General features: G+C 35.1%; 1 protein-coding gene across 11 annotated transcripts in view; it reads left to right on the top strand.

The window, feature by feature from the left end:
• Positions 1 to 14,946, top strand: part of LOC112991895 (myocyte-specific enhancer factor 2C) — a 126,949-nt gene that overhangs the window by 107,143 nt on the left and 4,860 nt on the right. For 6 of the 11 annotated variants that reach the window (XM_064502577.1, XM_064502576.1, XM_026114717.2 and 3 more), the window contains 4 exons: positions 4,658 to 4,830; positions 6,110 to 6,133; positions 7,024 to 7,153; positions 8,033 to 8,168. In XM_064502577.1, coding sequence (XP_064358647.1) covers positions 4,658 to 4,830; positions 6,110 to 6,133; positions 7,024 to 7,153; positions 8,033 to 8,168 — 463 coding nt within the window. The remainder of the gene's footprint in view (positions 1 to 4,657; positions 4,831 to 6,109; positions 6,134 to 7,023; positions 7,154 to 8,032; positions 8,169 to 14,946) is intronic. The other 5 variants (XM_064502579.1, XM_064502580.1, XM_064502578.1 and 2 more) reach the window with 1 other exon arrangement.

Raw genomic sequence — 14,946 nt, forward strand, 5'->3', positions numbered from 1 at the left:
TTAATGTAAAGATTTTGTTTTTCTGGGTGAGCATATTTCCAGATTGGTTTTCTTCTACCATTTAGTTAGTAAAGGTCATGTACTGTGAAATGACTAACATGCAACATGTGAGTAAGAAATTTCAATTAGCTCCTTCAAAAATTATCTTTAGGTGAACACAAGTACAGTTCCCTGGCATTAGTGCATTATTGTTGGTGTCTGTTTCGTTTGGGTCATAAGCAATAAGACCTGTGTCTACACTTTAAAAAAAATTATAAGATGTAAGAAGAGAAAAGGCACCTATTCATTGCCTTGTAATTACTATTAGGCACAGCTGCCATTCTTTTAGGTAGTGGGATACAGAATCAAGTGAAGACTACAAAACTGGGTGTAAATTTAGCAAAATTTCTATTACTGCATTTATTGGTTTTTTTCACTTATTTTTCTTGTATTTTAAAGTCCAGGGTAACTTATAGCATAGTTGGGTCTCATATTCATATAGACTCATTCTAATTCTAACATCCCTTTTAAGAGGCTTAGTGGTCAACCATCATGTCATAGGTATGGGATGTGTATTGAAGATATTCTTCTTGGAAGGATTATGATAATTTCCACAAGTAAGAGTATATGCTTGTTAAGAACTGGAAATGACCACTAATATTTACCAAAACTCCTTCAAGAATTTGAAAGCTCTTTTCCTATTAAAATTAATGGGAGGTATGAGTCCCAGGTTCCTGAAGATCTTGTAAATTCTCAACACATACGGTCAGTGAGAAGCATAACAAAGAGCAAAGAAAGGACATGTTCATTGTGTGTCTTGTTCTTAATTCTTCTAGGACTACCACAGAGGTTTTGTTTATTCATTGTATTTTTGTTTCTTTGTAATGGTAAAATAAAAAATCAAGTGAATTCAAGAAATCAAAATACAAAATTTGTCCAATATTTCGAACTTTGAGACTTTGAACTTGTGATAATACTGTTCAAGAATGTTGAGGGATATGGAAATAAATTATTCACTGCTCATTTGTGTTACCTTAATATGTGGAAAGGTTCCAAACTTAAATGCTCAGTAGAGAAGCTCAGCCCTACCTCTGAGAATATCGAGAACTGCAGTCATTTTTCAACCTCTGACATAAGAATGACCAAAACTACATGTAAAGTACAGGTGTTACCAATGGGTAATGAAGTAAGAGAAGTAAACTTTGCTCTTTTTCCTACTCTGAGTAAACTTATGCTGTGTTCTTGCCCTTAAATTTTTGCAACACAGAAGTGACTATTTAAGATAGTAGTATTTGAATTTGCAGCATAGTTCAAATAGTAGTTTTCCATGAGTAGATTAATATTTTGTATTAATTCTTATCAACTGACTAACTACTGGTGCATAAAAATAGCTTTTCTGGATATGAGTTTTTAAAAAGTGATATCATAGGGATTAATCATGCAATCTATACTTGGACAAAATTCCCTCTAAAGTCAATGGCACTTGTGCCTAATTGCAGAATATGGGAACATGCCCAAGAAGAGCATTCTATGCTCAGAAAGCATTTGTCTTTATATTGTGCTATTAGTCCAAATACAAAGTCTGGCACTGCATTTTATGACACGTGCTGCTCCACTAGTTCTGTCTAGAAACAAGCTCTTTTATGTGTAAAATATTTTTACTCTTTCAAATCAGTGTAACAAACAACACTAGGAAAAATCGTTTTCTCTGAAAACTTCTTAAATTGAAAATGCTGTAAATTTACAAATTCTGACATATGCCCTTTAAAACTTGTGCATCTACTGTTTTTATTTTCATTATGCATTACAAGTTATATCTGTAATGTTTAAAAATGTTCTATTCCAGCAAAAATATGGCTTTTAACCAAATACAAATGTAAAGCCAACTTGCTCTAAAATCCATCTGGTTTTCATTTTCTTATAATCTATAATCAGGAAATCCATTCATACATGACATACAATTTTTGCGCTTTCAAGTGGATAGTGGAATGTGATGTTCTGCATAGAGTCACATCTAAATTGATAATTGTCCAGGCAGAGTGTAATTTTAAAGTATAGGATGAAGAAAGGTTTAATCTGTGTATTAGAAGTCTTATACTTTTTTTGCCTCTGAATGTAAATGAGACCATTCTCTTTGGTGGATTTATCTGAAGGTGGGACAGCTGCCTCAGAGCAGGCCACAGCTTTATGAGTAAGGAGGATACAGTTTAAAGAGCTGGTTTAAATGCAGACTCTTCTTAGCTGTAAGCCACATGCATGCATTCATCATTGATTTTCAAATGATGGGTTTCTATATCATTGGTTTAAGGTCCACAGTCTTACATTCCTGAATCCACATTATACCAAAAGAATAACAATTTGGTGGCTGGAAGGAGGAAGAGTCATTATATGGCTCCAAAATGCTAGTTGGCATAATATACCATGAACAGCAGAAATCTACTGGTGAAAAGAAGATTGCAATAGTTCTTAAAAATAATTTGATATTCTAAAAGTATAAATGGAAGAAAGGTTATCACTGTTCAAAATATTTTACATCAGTGTGTAAATAATATTAAAGGTCTGACTAATGTTTCTGAACAGTATAATTTGATAAGGATGCATTATTATTTCGCTTAATTTTTAACAGAAAATTGTATTAAATAAATCTTCTGTGGAAAACAGGAGTGCTTTCTTGTAAAGGTTTCTTTTCTCCAAAAATCACAACCATAAAAACAAAGATATAGACTAGAACGCCTGGTTTCCTTAAATATCTTAGATTGTAAATTGCAAAATTAAAAAAAAATACATTGTTTCTTCAAACAGGTTCATTTTCACACTCTGAACAAATGATTGTCATACAACAGATTTCACAAGGCAGTTTTACCTCCTTTTGGTAAAATAGCTCCTATATGAAACCAGCACCAGAGAAACTTTTCTTTTGCTTCAGTTTCTCCTGTTGATCACTTCACCACATGTCATAGCTGTTTTCTCCATGTTTGGTTTATCAAACTGATGTTCAGCTTTTAAAAGGCACTGTAGCTTCTAGAAAAAAAATCGTATATTTAAAATGCCCCTTTTAACCTCTCTTCTTCTAATAACACATAGTATTAATTAGAGCTTAAAATATAGCAAGTCTGTGTTGAGAGCAATTGTTTGTTTAAAAAATAGCCTACTGACATGAAATGGAAACTTCTTGCTAGTGCTCTGTTGTTTCAGCTTCTAAGTATAAACAAGCACTTTTTTAAATTAACACATTTTATCTCACTAACTGTAAGATAATTTTAAGGAAATAATTAGATTAACTGTAAAGAATATTTTTGTTTAATATCTGAGTGTTTTTAAGTTTTCATCTTAATTCTTTTTGCAAATGGTTGGAAGATCATTATAATTAAAAGCATAAGAATAAAAAAGCCAGACCAGACCAGGGGCTAATAGCAGGTACAGAAAGAATATGGGAGTCAAGCACATGGTGATACTTGCCGTGCGTCCCAACCCTAGTTTTCACAGGTCAGGGTCTTCCAGAGCCTAAAGTGGTATTTTTGTATTTAATAGCCCTTGATTGAGCCTCTTCTCCGTGAATTTGATGATCTGATAAATACAATTAGTCTATGTGCTTGCAAATTAAAATTCAGTTTTAATGTTAGTCATGCTTGGGCACACTTCATTATCCAAAGCAGAAAACAGATTCACTCTCATTTACTGTTATTTTTATGGCCTCCTCATAGAAATTCATCAAATTTAGTTCTGTAATACAGTTATGTCCATTAGGTCTGTAACCCCCCTTTCACATATGAAAAACATGAGATGCTGAGTGCTTCATTGACTTTAGGACTACAGAGGAAATTATGCAGGCCCAGGGCTTGCAATTCATAGGCCTGTTCCATGCTCACTAACTTACCTCCCCACACTGATTTTAGGCTGTGTCACAGCTTGCTAGCTGTGAACCAAAGATGAGCCCAGGACAGAATGTCGTTCCTAAGATTTGTTTTCTTGGTATTTATACATGAAATTTTTCTCTTTCTGTGTTAGTTTTTATACTCGTTCCTCACTGTGACTGGGCAGTTTCTGTATCTCTCCTGACCCCATTTTCCAAATAAGGACATGCTCTTGCTCCCATTGACTTTAGTGTTGACAGAGTCAGGTCCAGAAAGTGTGGGGAAGGAGAGCCAAAAACATTTAAGAATCTTCCTATTCCTCCCCCTGTCTTTTCAGGAAATTATAGCCTTGCTGTACTCATCCTTTGTCTAAAAACAAAACAAAATCATGAACTGGAAAGGGCTGAGTCAGGCAAGTCAGAATCCTCTGTAGTTGTCAAGAAAACACAGCATAGCTTTGACTTTTTTTTAAGACATAAGATTGTCTGACTTTCCTAATTCTCTTGTAAGGCAAAAGTTAGGTCTTGGCTGCTTTGATGCACATTATATTATGCTATGCACCATAGTACTATAAATGGAGTCATACAACCCAGTAAAATTTCAGCACATCCCTGAAATGTCAGCTGCCATGAAGGAAAGAATTGTAAGACCAATTGTTCCAAATATGGCATAAGTTTTATTTTCCTATATAGAGACATTACCTGACACATGTATTTACTTTGAATTTTTTTATTTGAAGTTTTTAATGTTCAGTCAGAAATGTGTTTGAGCTTATGGCCCTTCTCTCTCTTCCTTTCGTATCTCGTTTTTTCTTTTTTAAACAGGAAATGGGTATGGCAACCCTCGCAACTCACCAGGTCTGCTGGTCTCACCTGGCAACTTGAACAAGAATATGCAAGCAAAATCTCCGCCCCCAATGAATCTGGGAATGAACAACCGTAAACCTGATCTTCGAGTGCTTATTCCACCTGGCAGCAAGAATACAATGCCATCAGTGGTAATGCATTTTCAAAGCTTTTTTTTTGTCCTTCAGATAACAGATATTTAAGATTTTCAGGGTCTGCTAAGCCCACTAAAATCAGTAGAAAAACATTCTATGTTCTTGCTTGCTTGGTCTTTCCGTCTAGCTTTAAGGCCTCATATCAAGCTAGGATGTAGGCAGAGCCTGTTTGATTGCTTTTATGAAGTCATTTTTACTTCCTCCTTTTTTTCTATTGAGTTACAAAATGGGAACTGTGTCCTGCACAGTCCAAACATCTGCACTCTCCTTCCTTGTAGCTGGAAGATCCTTTCCTAGATTTGTTATAAAGACTGAATTTAACCCTATGCATTCCGAATACGCTATATTTTTCCTAAATATTTAGCCACACAGATGCTCAGCAGATGGCTGATTAACTACAAATAAGTGAATTTGAACTCTGTCACTCTGAACTCCAAAGGCAAAATTTTATAATGATGGCAACAAAGAGGCAATAAATAGGTAGAGCAGGATAAAATGGAGCATCAGACTGCTGTATCTCCTGCCAGGATTAACAACATTTAAGCAGAGTATTATGGTAGAAGGTGGAATCATTAGGGTGTCATGTGAGTACCTTTCAGTTCCCTACTGAAAGTGGGTTAGTGGTTGCTAGTAAATCTTTCATGAGTGATTTAACATTAAAAGTGGGCTTGATTAAAAAAGGATCTTGATGGTGAATTTAAGTGACACTATAAACACATTTTTCCATTATGTAACAGACAAGCTATTAAAACAACTTCCAAGTCGGCTACTTTAGGTTGATGCATTATAAATTAACTTTGAATATCAAACTAAAAACCCCATAAATGTGATGCTGTCTTCTGAGAGGATGAGTAATAAATAGTCTCCTACAGGGCTATACTCAAAGTCAACCAAGGCAGTGACAGGCTGTCTCCATCAAATGATTTATTCCAAGGTCCTTAAAACTGATACTTTCCAAGGGATTCTGTGAATGGTCAGATCTCTTGAAACCAGTATAGCAACATAATCTGCAGCCACTGGGGCTGTGGAAGAAATAATGAATTCTAAGACAATGACTTGTGCTGAAAACTGGATGGGTTGTCTTCACAGTTGAGACAAATATCTCATTAGAAGGACAAAGAACACATCTATGAGCTGCTGTTTTTTCTGAACTATGCTCAGAAACTATTTAATTTGCTACCTCTATCAGATGAAGCTATTCATTATGCTAGAATGTCTGCATCCTGGTACATATTTACGTTCACTAATTTTTAATGCTCCTTTCCTATGCTCTCAGTCTGAGGATGTTGATCTGCTTTTGGTAAGTGGTAGTGATGTTTGTCTTGATAGTGAAAAAAAAAAACATTTCTTTTGTCTGTGTAGATGAAGTGGTGGTTGAAATAAAATGGAAAACTTTACCATTACTATATTATGAACAAGAGTGCCAATCATAATTTTTGAAATCTAGCAGTAGAGAAGACAAAGAAGTACTTGTTGCACATATTCAAATAATGCATGTTAAAACAGTTTCCCGTTGGTGGTGTTTTGCTAGCATGTAATCTTATGCTCTTGAAGATGACGCAGCCTTATTACATTTTTTTGGTGGCCCCCCGATGTTTTATCCTGAGACTCACAGAGCTAGAGTTTTCTAGTGCAGTTTTTTCAGTACAGTATCTAGTGCCCCAGCGTTGAAGATAAATGGGTAATGCTTTGCTACCTATTACCTTTGGAAGTTACTTTTATCATTATAAAAACCAAAGTAGTCAGAGCACCATCTGCTGGTAAGAGTTCAGTATTGAGCTCTGTCGTGGTGCTACTGATTGAATTAAGCATAAAATCCATTAGCGGGTTTGGGTTTTGGGGGGTTTTTTGCATTTGAATGGAAAGCAAAACAATGGGAGTAGAGTTTACATATTTCATCAGTTTTTCACATGGTCTGTTTTTCTACCCACAATAAAAGCAATCTTACTTGTCACTAGTTTAGTTACCTAGGAGATACTGATGTAATGGGTTACTATGGTGACGACTGGTCTCTTGAAGGATTGTAAATGATAGGGTTGGCAGAGTTCATAAAAGCCACATGCTAAATGATTAATTTCTAGAAATCTGTATCAGCTTGTATTTCTTATGCACAAAACATACCCAGAAAGCTGATACACTTAACTGACTTAAACCCAGTCAATAATGTGTTTATTTTACTTATTTTAAAAGAATCAGAGGATAAATAACTCGCAGTCTGCTCAGTCATTGGCTACTCCAGTGGTTTCCGTAGCAACTCCTACTCTACCAGGGCAAGGGATGGGAGGATACCCATCAGCCATTTCAACAACATATGGTACTGGTGAGTATCAGGGCAAGATGCAAAAGGGGGGAGGAAGCAAGATGCGGACAAATGTCTGTCGCAGTAGTAATGAATTAGCTAATATTCGTTGGGCTAAACTGAAAAATTCAAAGCTAATATGCTTTCATGCTTCATTTACTTATTCTGAATCTGTCACTAACTTGAGACATACCTATTTGAAAAATGGCTATTTGTTCAAATGGAAAACTGTTTTGATAGCTTTCTTCCATTGGCTTTTAGAAGAAATGTGACTTAAAACAGGCTTCTTGATCCTCTTAATACAACAGGTAATTTCATCTAGTTCTTGAATGCATCTTCCTAAAACCACAAGGGTAGTGGGAGCAAGCGGTTTCCCTTGTGTAAAAATGGAGTTCAGTAAGTTTGCGAGCTGTCATACAGTTACCTGGAAAGGACTAGAAATGAAGCCCCAAGAGATCCTTTCCAGTTCCCATTGTGCATTGCTACTGTATGGTATCCAGGCCGGATGCTTTTAGAGAAGACATGCATTGTTCAGACGCAGGCTACTGGGTTCTGTGCAGAAGACCATAACTGAAATATTACGATGTTTTTCAAGTCTTTGGCTCTGTGAAAATGCGTATATAGTTATGGTGGATATATAGGGTAAGACTGCTTTGGATTTTTCAGATCCAAAAAAGCCCTGGTAAATTACAGAATAATTATTAGTACATTATTTGCTCCCAAATTAATGAGTTGACTGAAGAATCGAGTCTACTTTTTCTAGTGCAACTTAGTATGATTGGTATAATTAAAATTAAGAGGCTTATTAAGTGACATGTGAAATTTATGATGCTAGTTATTGTTTAATTGCTTCCTCCTTAATTCTCTTTTAATTGTTGTCTTTTCTGTTTTCAAATCTAGAATACTCTCTGAGTAGTGCAGATATATCATCTCTCTCTGGGTTTAATACAGCCAGTGCTCTTCATCTTGGTTCTGTGACTGGCTGGCAACAGCAACACCTACATAATATGCCACCATCTGCCCTCAGTCAATTGGGGTAAGCAGTGCTTTCTTTAAAATACCATATTGTTCTACAGTGACTTCAGTATCCCCAGTAATCCCAAATCTGAAATATATCAATGTAACATAACAGCACATATTTACTGGATGTAACAGCTCAGTTTCCAAAATTTGAAGCTACATATTTCATGAAAAGCCTGTCAGGTAGCTACAGTGAAATATTCTGTTTCCCTGGCATTTTCTCAGTCATATAGTAAAGATTACTGCTCATGTTTTACTGTTTATTTCTTTAAATAGCATTTTATTTCATCACTAAAGACAAAACTAAACACTTACATTGTGCTGCTGTTTTATTTTGCCCTTTATACTTTTTATTTCCAGTTACTATAGCATAAACTTTAACAAAAAACTTGAAAATTTTCTAAATATTTTTAATTAGAGTGACATAATGCTTTGATCTGAGATTAAGCCTTAACCTTATATAATAATCATATACTCCCATCTGCTCAGCTGTGACATGTGAGTTTCATTTCTTTGGAACTGTTTTATACAAGCAAATAACAATTAGGCCTAAGAGTCTGGCAGCCCATGAAACTCATTGCGATTTGCCTGGTGTTGAGGAGGATAGGTATTTGTGCCCTCTAGTGGCTAATGTCAAGATATTTTTTCAAGATTGGTGAAGCACACTGCTAAATTATTTCACTATTTTTAAAAGTGTGAACATTCACACAGGGAAATCACATAAAGCATTATTGAAAAAGTAACCTATTGGCTAATTCAAGTAAAATTTAAGAATATGATTTCAAAAATCCAGGTGTCTGCAGTTTCTATTGAGTAAGATCCTAAGCATTCACTAATACTCCACTCTTACTCTAAGGTTTAGTCTAACATATTTGAATTAAGAACATTTTCATTGTGAAAATATAAACTGAAAGAGACCAGAGTATATTCATGAGTAGAATTTTAATTCATAAGCATTTGAAAATTAAACTTCTTTTTTTCTTTCAGAAAGAGGTATTTTGCACATGTGCACTAATTTTTACAGGACAGTTGCCATAATCTGAAAGTGCTTAAAGCTATAAATGTGGCTCAGACTTCAAAATTCTCCTTCTAATTTATCTGACCACATTTTTTAACTTACTGTAATTTCCTTACCATGTACAAGCAGTTTGGATTTTTAAAGCTATACAGATGTTTTAGAGGAAACAGAAACTTTTTGAACCCCACTTATATATGAATAAGTCTATACAGATACTAACTGCATAAAAACATGCAACTGAAATAGTTGCTGTGTTAGAAAAAATAGTTTTAATACTTTTTCTTTATGCTTCTTTTATTTTCTTTCTGAGGTTTGCACTCTTCCTGGGGCACCATTCAGACTAACTATACAACTAAAGACATAAAGTCCCAAATAAATCGAAAACTCACATGTTAGACATCAATGTACAACTTTACAATAAGCTGATTGTTTTCAGTGGTGTACCAAAGAATGTAATAAGGCTATTTGGTTAACCAAAAAAAGTATAAATTAAATCCTAAACTAACTACATGCCTTTTCAGATATGTCACACATCATCATCTGTTTCTAATTCATATTACAAAAAGTCAATGTGTAATGACTGTGACTGGTGGAATACATTCTGAGTGGCTACTTTTATTATTATTCTTTCAGTGATTTGTAAATGAATTCAGCTATGAAAGCTGCTTCACTGACAGTTCTGGATAAGTCTTCTGTGCATGCAGAAAATAATAAGCATTTCTTGATTTTATTTTAGTTGTTGAGTTACGTATACAAAAGAACCTATTCTAAGTTCTGGCTCATTTAACATCTATGAAAGTAGACAGAGCATATCCAGTGCACATCAGCTAAGCTAGAATTTACGGAAAAAAAATGGGACAATCATGCAAAACTCTAGTTATCCCCAGACATTTGATAAAACAGACCTAGAAAGGGTTTGACCTCCCCCAGATCCCTACACTGTGTGAGTAGCAGCTGAGTGAGGTCACAAATTGGAAGGAAGTGGAAGCTGAGAGATGTTTGTTGATAAGCAGGAGGGTGTATACACCTATGAGTGCCTCCGAATAAAGGAGTTACTGGGGGAGGTATCCCAGTTCTCCATCAGGTTTCGTTTTTCACTGGAGCCTGAGGCTTCACTATCAGCTCCTTAATGCACAGCAGGAGAATATGGTTAGTAACTGACATTAGCTTGCTCCAAATAGGTCCCCAGCAACTTCAGCAGCACTGTCAGAAACATCTTTTCAGATAACTGTAGAAGGACCATAATTCTTCATGTTGGCTCTGCAATTAGCAACCATACTAGTGCCAGTGGGCTTGAGGGAAAATATCTGAGGACATGGGAGTAGCTCACTTTACTGCCTGTACAGCTTTTGGCCTGTTGCTGAGCCTGACGAATAGGATAAGAACGTACAGTCTGTTTTGATATGATTGTGACATTAAAGCAAGTCAGAATTTTTAACATTTTAGATTAAAAAGAAAAATATTACTTTAAGAGTCTTTTAACTATGTCTACGTCTGGAAAAAATACACATTAATTCCATTAAAAATCAAAATGTATCCCTCCCAAAATGTAAGGGTTTTTTGCCTGGATATTGTTGCAATGTCTCCTATGGAGAGAAGAAGCTTACTGCTTATTTAACATGGACCAGAGAGTCTACCAGAAATTAATCACTTAACCAGGAGGGGATTCCATTCCTAACTTTGACATGAACAGTTTATATACTTCAGGCACAAGTCCATTTCCTGCAAAACATGCATATTTATCGGTCTAAGGGAGGATCTTTTCTGCCTTAAATGTCATCTCCAGGTGAAAGTTTGGCTTTCATAAAATATAAGTGCAAACATAGAAACTCAATCAGAGTATTTCATGAAAAGAATCTTCAGTATATATAATTTTATACACAAGAGAAGTTTCTCCAAACTACTGCCCAAATGAACAAAAGATTTGCCCAAATCCATGCATAGTGTTGATTTGGTCTGTGATTCTTATCAAACAAGCTGATTAATCAGCAATGATAAATTTTGATTAGCTAATAATCAGAACTGGTTTGGGACAAATATTTTCCACTGAACCATTTTCACTGAAAAATTTAAACTCAGGGACATCATGTTTTGTGAATTTGTTTTAGTTTTGCCAACCTCCTCGTTCTGAAAAAGACCCTAAAATATTTCAGATTGAGCCAATTTTCTTATGCCACCATTGTAAATAAGATGTTCCAGTGATTCAGTTTCAAATTATTCTTTAAGAGTAAACCTTAAAGTGTGAAAGCTAGTAAAAATGTCTTGGCACAGAAATTGTTATTCTGCTTTTACATTCATCAAAAAATGTGGAAAAAAAACACTTTGCTTTTACCTGAAAGAAAAACAGAGAGGGGTTATTCTTCTGAATTACTAGGAAGTCAAAAACATCCACTGTTCTCCTAGTTACAGACAGAACTAAATTTTATAGTGAATATTGAGTGTTAATTCCTGTGTTTCTATATATACATTTATGAACAAAAAAAATTTATTTGAAGTGAGGAGGTAAGCTAAGTTGGAGAAACAAATATGGGTGTGAAAAAATGTGAGACTCTTTCTTCCTTCAATAGACCTCTTTCGCCCTCTACAAAAATCTATTTGATGCATGTTCATGTCATCACTGATCACCTAGTCAGACCTGCACTTCTATCTGTGCATGCTGAACGTCAGTACCAGTTGGAGATTTGAATCCAAATCTGACCTGATCTCAGGGGCATAAGGAACTAAACCCGCTTGCAACCTTGTTGCATCCTGACTTGCAGTTGCATAATCTTGAACCCAGATAGGAACCAGTATTTCTCCCATGTGGTTGTTGTATTCTAAATAATTGTGACGTTTTCACTCATACTGATCTGAATAGGAACTGCTGTGTAAAATTAAAACATTACTATTCCTCATTGTCCCCATAAAATGAAATGTTTTTGTACAATGTATGAGAAAAGGTGATCACGTCAATGTGAGTAGACTGTATGGCACTTACTGAGTGCTTATAATATACACAATCCTTTAAAGTCATTTGCTTTATTTTCTCTGTGGACTTTCCATATTCAAAACCCATCTGGTTTTCAGTGAACTTAGAGTATGTTTCAAATGACAAAATGCCTGGACCAAAATTACATATTTATACGAAGCAACTGTGTAAAATATACAGAAACAGCTGTATCCACACTCACACACACAAAGAATTCATTCAGTAGCAAAAAGATATCTGCATTTTTTTATAATGTAGAAAGCTTCCATTCTAAATAGAGATCATTCTTCTATTTAGAATACAAGACTAAAGACTGCACCTAAGTAAGTACTCTTTTACCATTTGCACTGACATATAACAATAGGTTTATTAGCCTTATTGTAATTAACCTCAGCAGCTTATACAAAATTCTGGTAAAATGTTTCAGAAATTTTAACCAAATAATGTAGATTACAGTCACCAAAACTCATTTTGGAACTAATTTTTGAAATAGTTGTAGAACAAAAAAAATTTTTTTAATCATCTTAAATGGAAATTTTGAATGATGATTTATATCAATTGCTTTAATATTTATACTGTTTTAAACCTCAAAAATGTAGTCCTGACCTGATGAAATGATTTTTTAAAATTTTTTTCAATTTACAAAAAATATGTTCTAAATGCAGACCAACCTTCAGTATTTTTTAAGACTGCCACAAATTCATATACGAGTTATTTACATAACCTCAGTGATGAATCACAGAGAATCTAAAGAAAAGTCTATAGAGATGTATTCTCATACTCCCTTTTTAAAACGTAACATTGCATTGTAACAATACTAGCTGTATTTCTTAGAAAATGCAGCTTATCTCTCTAGATTTGTTCCTCTGGGGGCTGTAACAGAATAGACTGCATGTAAAAGTCAAGTATGTTCCACACAAACAAATTTGACTGAATCTGGTTGTTTTAACCAGCATGGGTTTTTAAGCGTCTCAGACGTTGCTAAGTGGCATGTCATCTACTCATATCAAACACTTCTAAATCAAATCCTCAGGTTCCTCCATCCTGTATTAGGGACTTTCAGGTTTAGCTGTAAGCTTGGCATCTAAAACCATGCATCCTATCATATATGCTATACTGGCAGCCTTTTTTCCCAGGTGAAGTCCCAGTATCTCCTAAGTAACTGAAAAATAAAATCACTGGAAATGAAAAGCAAAACAAAAGCCAGGAAGGTATTTTTTAATTCTTGTTGGATTCGTTTCAACAAGTTTTCAACAAAAGAGTAGAATGTTTCACTAGATTGGAATGACCGAGTTTGATATTTACAGTTTCTTATGTGTGTTTTTTTAATATCTACAAAAGCAGAAAATGTCCTGCTTGCCAAAAATGTGCTTGCATTTTCTACAGTGAGGGCTATCACTAATTCTGACTTATGAAAGGGATCACTGCAAATTTTAACAAACTCTTCTGTATTCAAATGAAGGGTAGGTGAAAGCAATTGGAGGTACTGGTGTTTTCTCTGTCGTCTAACAAGGTCCATCCATTATTGAACACTGCAACAATCAGTGATAAAAAGCAGCTGATATCATTCAGTAATGAAGCCATATAGTTTCAAGTGTAAATTTGTCAGAAGAAAAGAAAACAACATTCTGCCTTTTACCAAAGTTATTGTAGTAAATGTTGCTTAAGTAAAGCTCAACTCAATCAGTGAGGTATCAAAAAAGTAGAATATTTCAATAAATGGAAATGACCATGTCTAAACTTAACCATTTATTCTGCAAGCTTAAAACATACTTCCAAATCCCCAAATGTCTTCTGCTTGCTGTAAAGATGTCTGCACACCCTTTCGGTTTTAAAATCTTCTGTAGCAGAGTGGCCTATTGCCCCTACTACCTTGAATCCTTCCCTGTATAAATCCCCACTGTTAGAAACCTTGAAGCTGTGTCTTTGGGATTAGACACAAACTACAGCGTGGTAAATAGTCCCTGAACTAAAATGTCTAAGAGCATAATGGGAATTACATATTGAGAACTCTATTTTAATAATAAAAAGTCAGGTTTTACCAGTAGGTGGTGCCTTTGTACAAAATATTCTTCAGATACAAGTGATCACATTTTCTCTCTCAGAGGTAATTCTCAGTGTTCACTCTCCCCTCTGCCTGCTTCAGTTTTGCTCTGTCACCGCCTGCCCACAAAAACACACATAAAGAAAATGAACTTAGAGTAGGTATATAGCTTGCCTTTTAAAAAGTTTTAGAGTAACGGTTTCTCTTGCTGTTCGAAACATCCTCTGAGTTGGGTTCTTCTACATGCAAATCAATATATTCCTCTGACACCTTCCACTACTTCTCCTCTTTGGCAGTTTGTTTATAAAAATTCTGTTTTGAATTAGGAATTCTTACATTTATACCATAAAATCATATCTAAAACTTTACTTGTCTGTGGTATTTTATTAATGTTGATCCAAGGACCTATCCATTCAATTCTGTTCCAAAAGGTCTGAAATGTATAGAACCCGAATTCGTTTGCATCTAAAGTCGCATGTCAAAATGAACAATGATGAAAATGCTTTGGCACATTTGAACTAATTGACTTAATCTCAGCAGAAAGTCCATGCCTCCCCTGTCTTGCCCAGTGCATACACACACACAAGCATTAGTTATAAAGAAACCTACAGGTGGTTCCAACAGTGCAAAGGCTCAGCTTCCAAAATTGGTTATGAAACTTAGGAAAAGAAAAGAAGAAAAAAAAAGGAGAATGAAAGAGAGAGACTTTCTTGACTGTCTTTCAATCTTGGGGCGTACCAGAAGCACTCAAGAGGACCGTGCCT

This window comes from Dromaius novaehollandiae, chromosome Z (genome assembly GCF_036370855.1).
Source record: "Dromaius novaehollandiae isolate bDroNov1 chromosome Z, bDroNov1.hap1, whole genome shotgun sequence".
NCBI classification, from domain to species: domain Eukaryota; kingdom Metazoa; phylum Chordata; class Aves; order Casuariiformes; family Dromaiidae; genus Dromaius; species Dromaius novaehollandiae.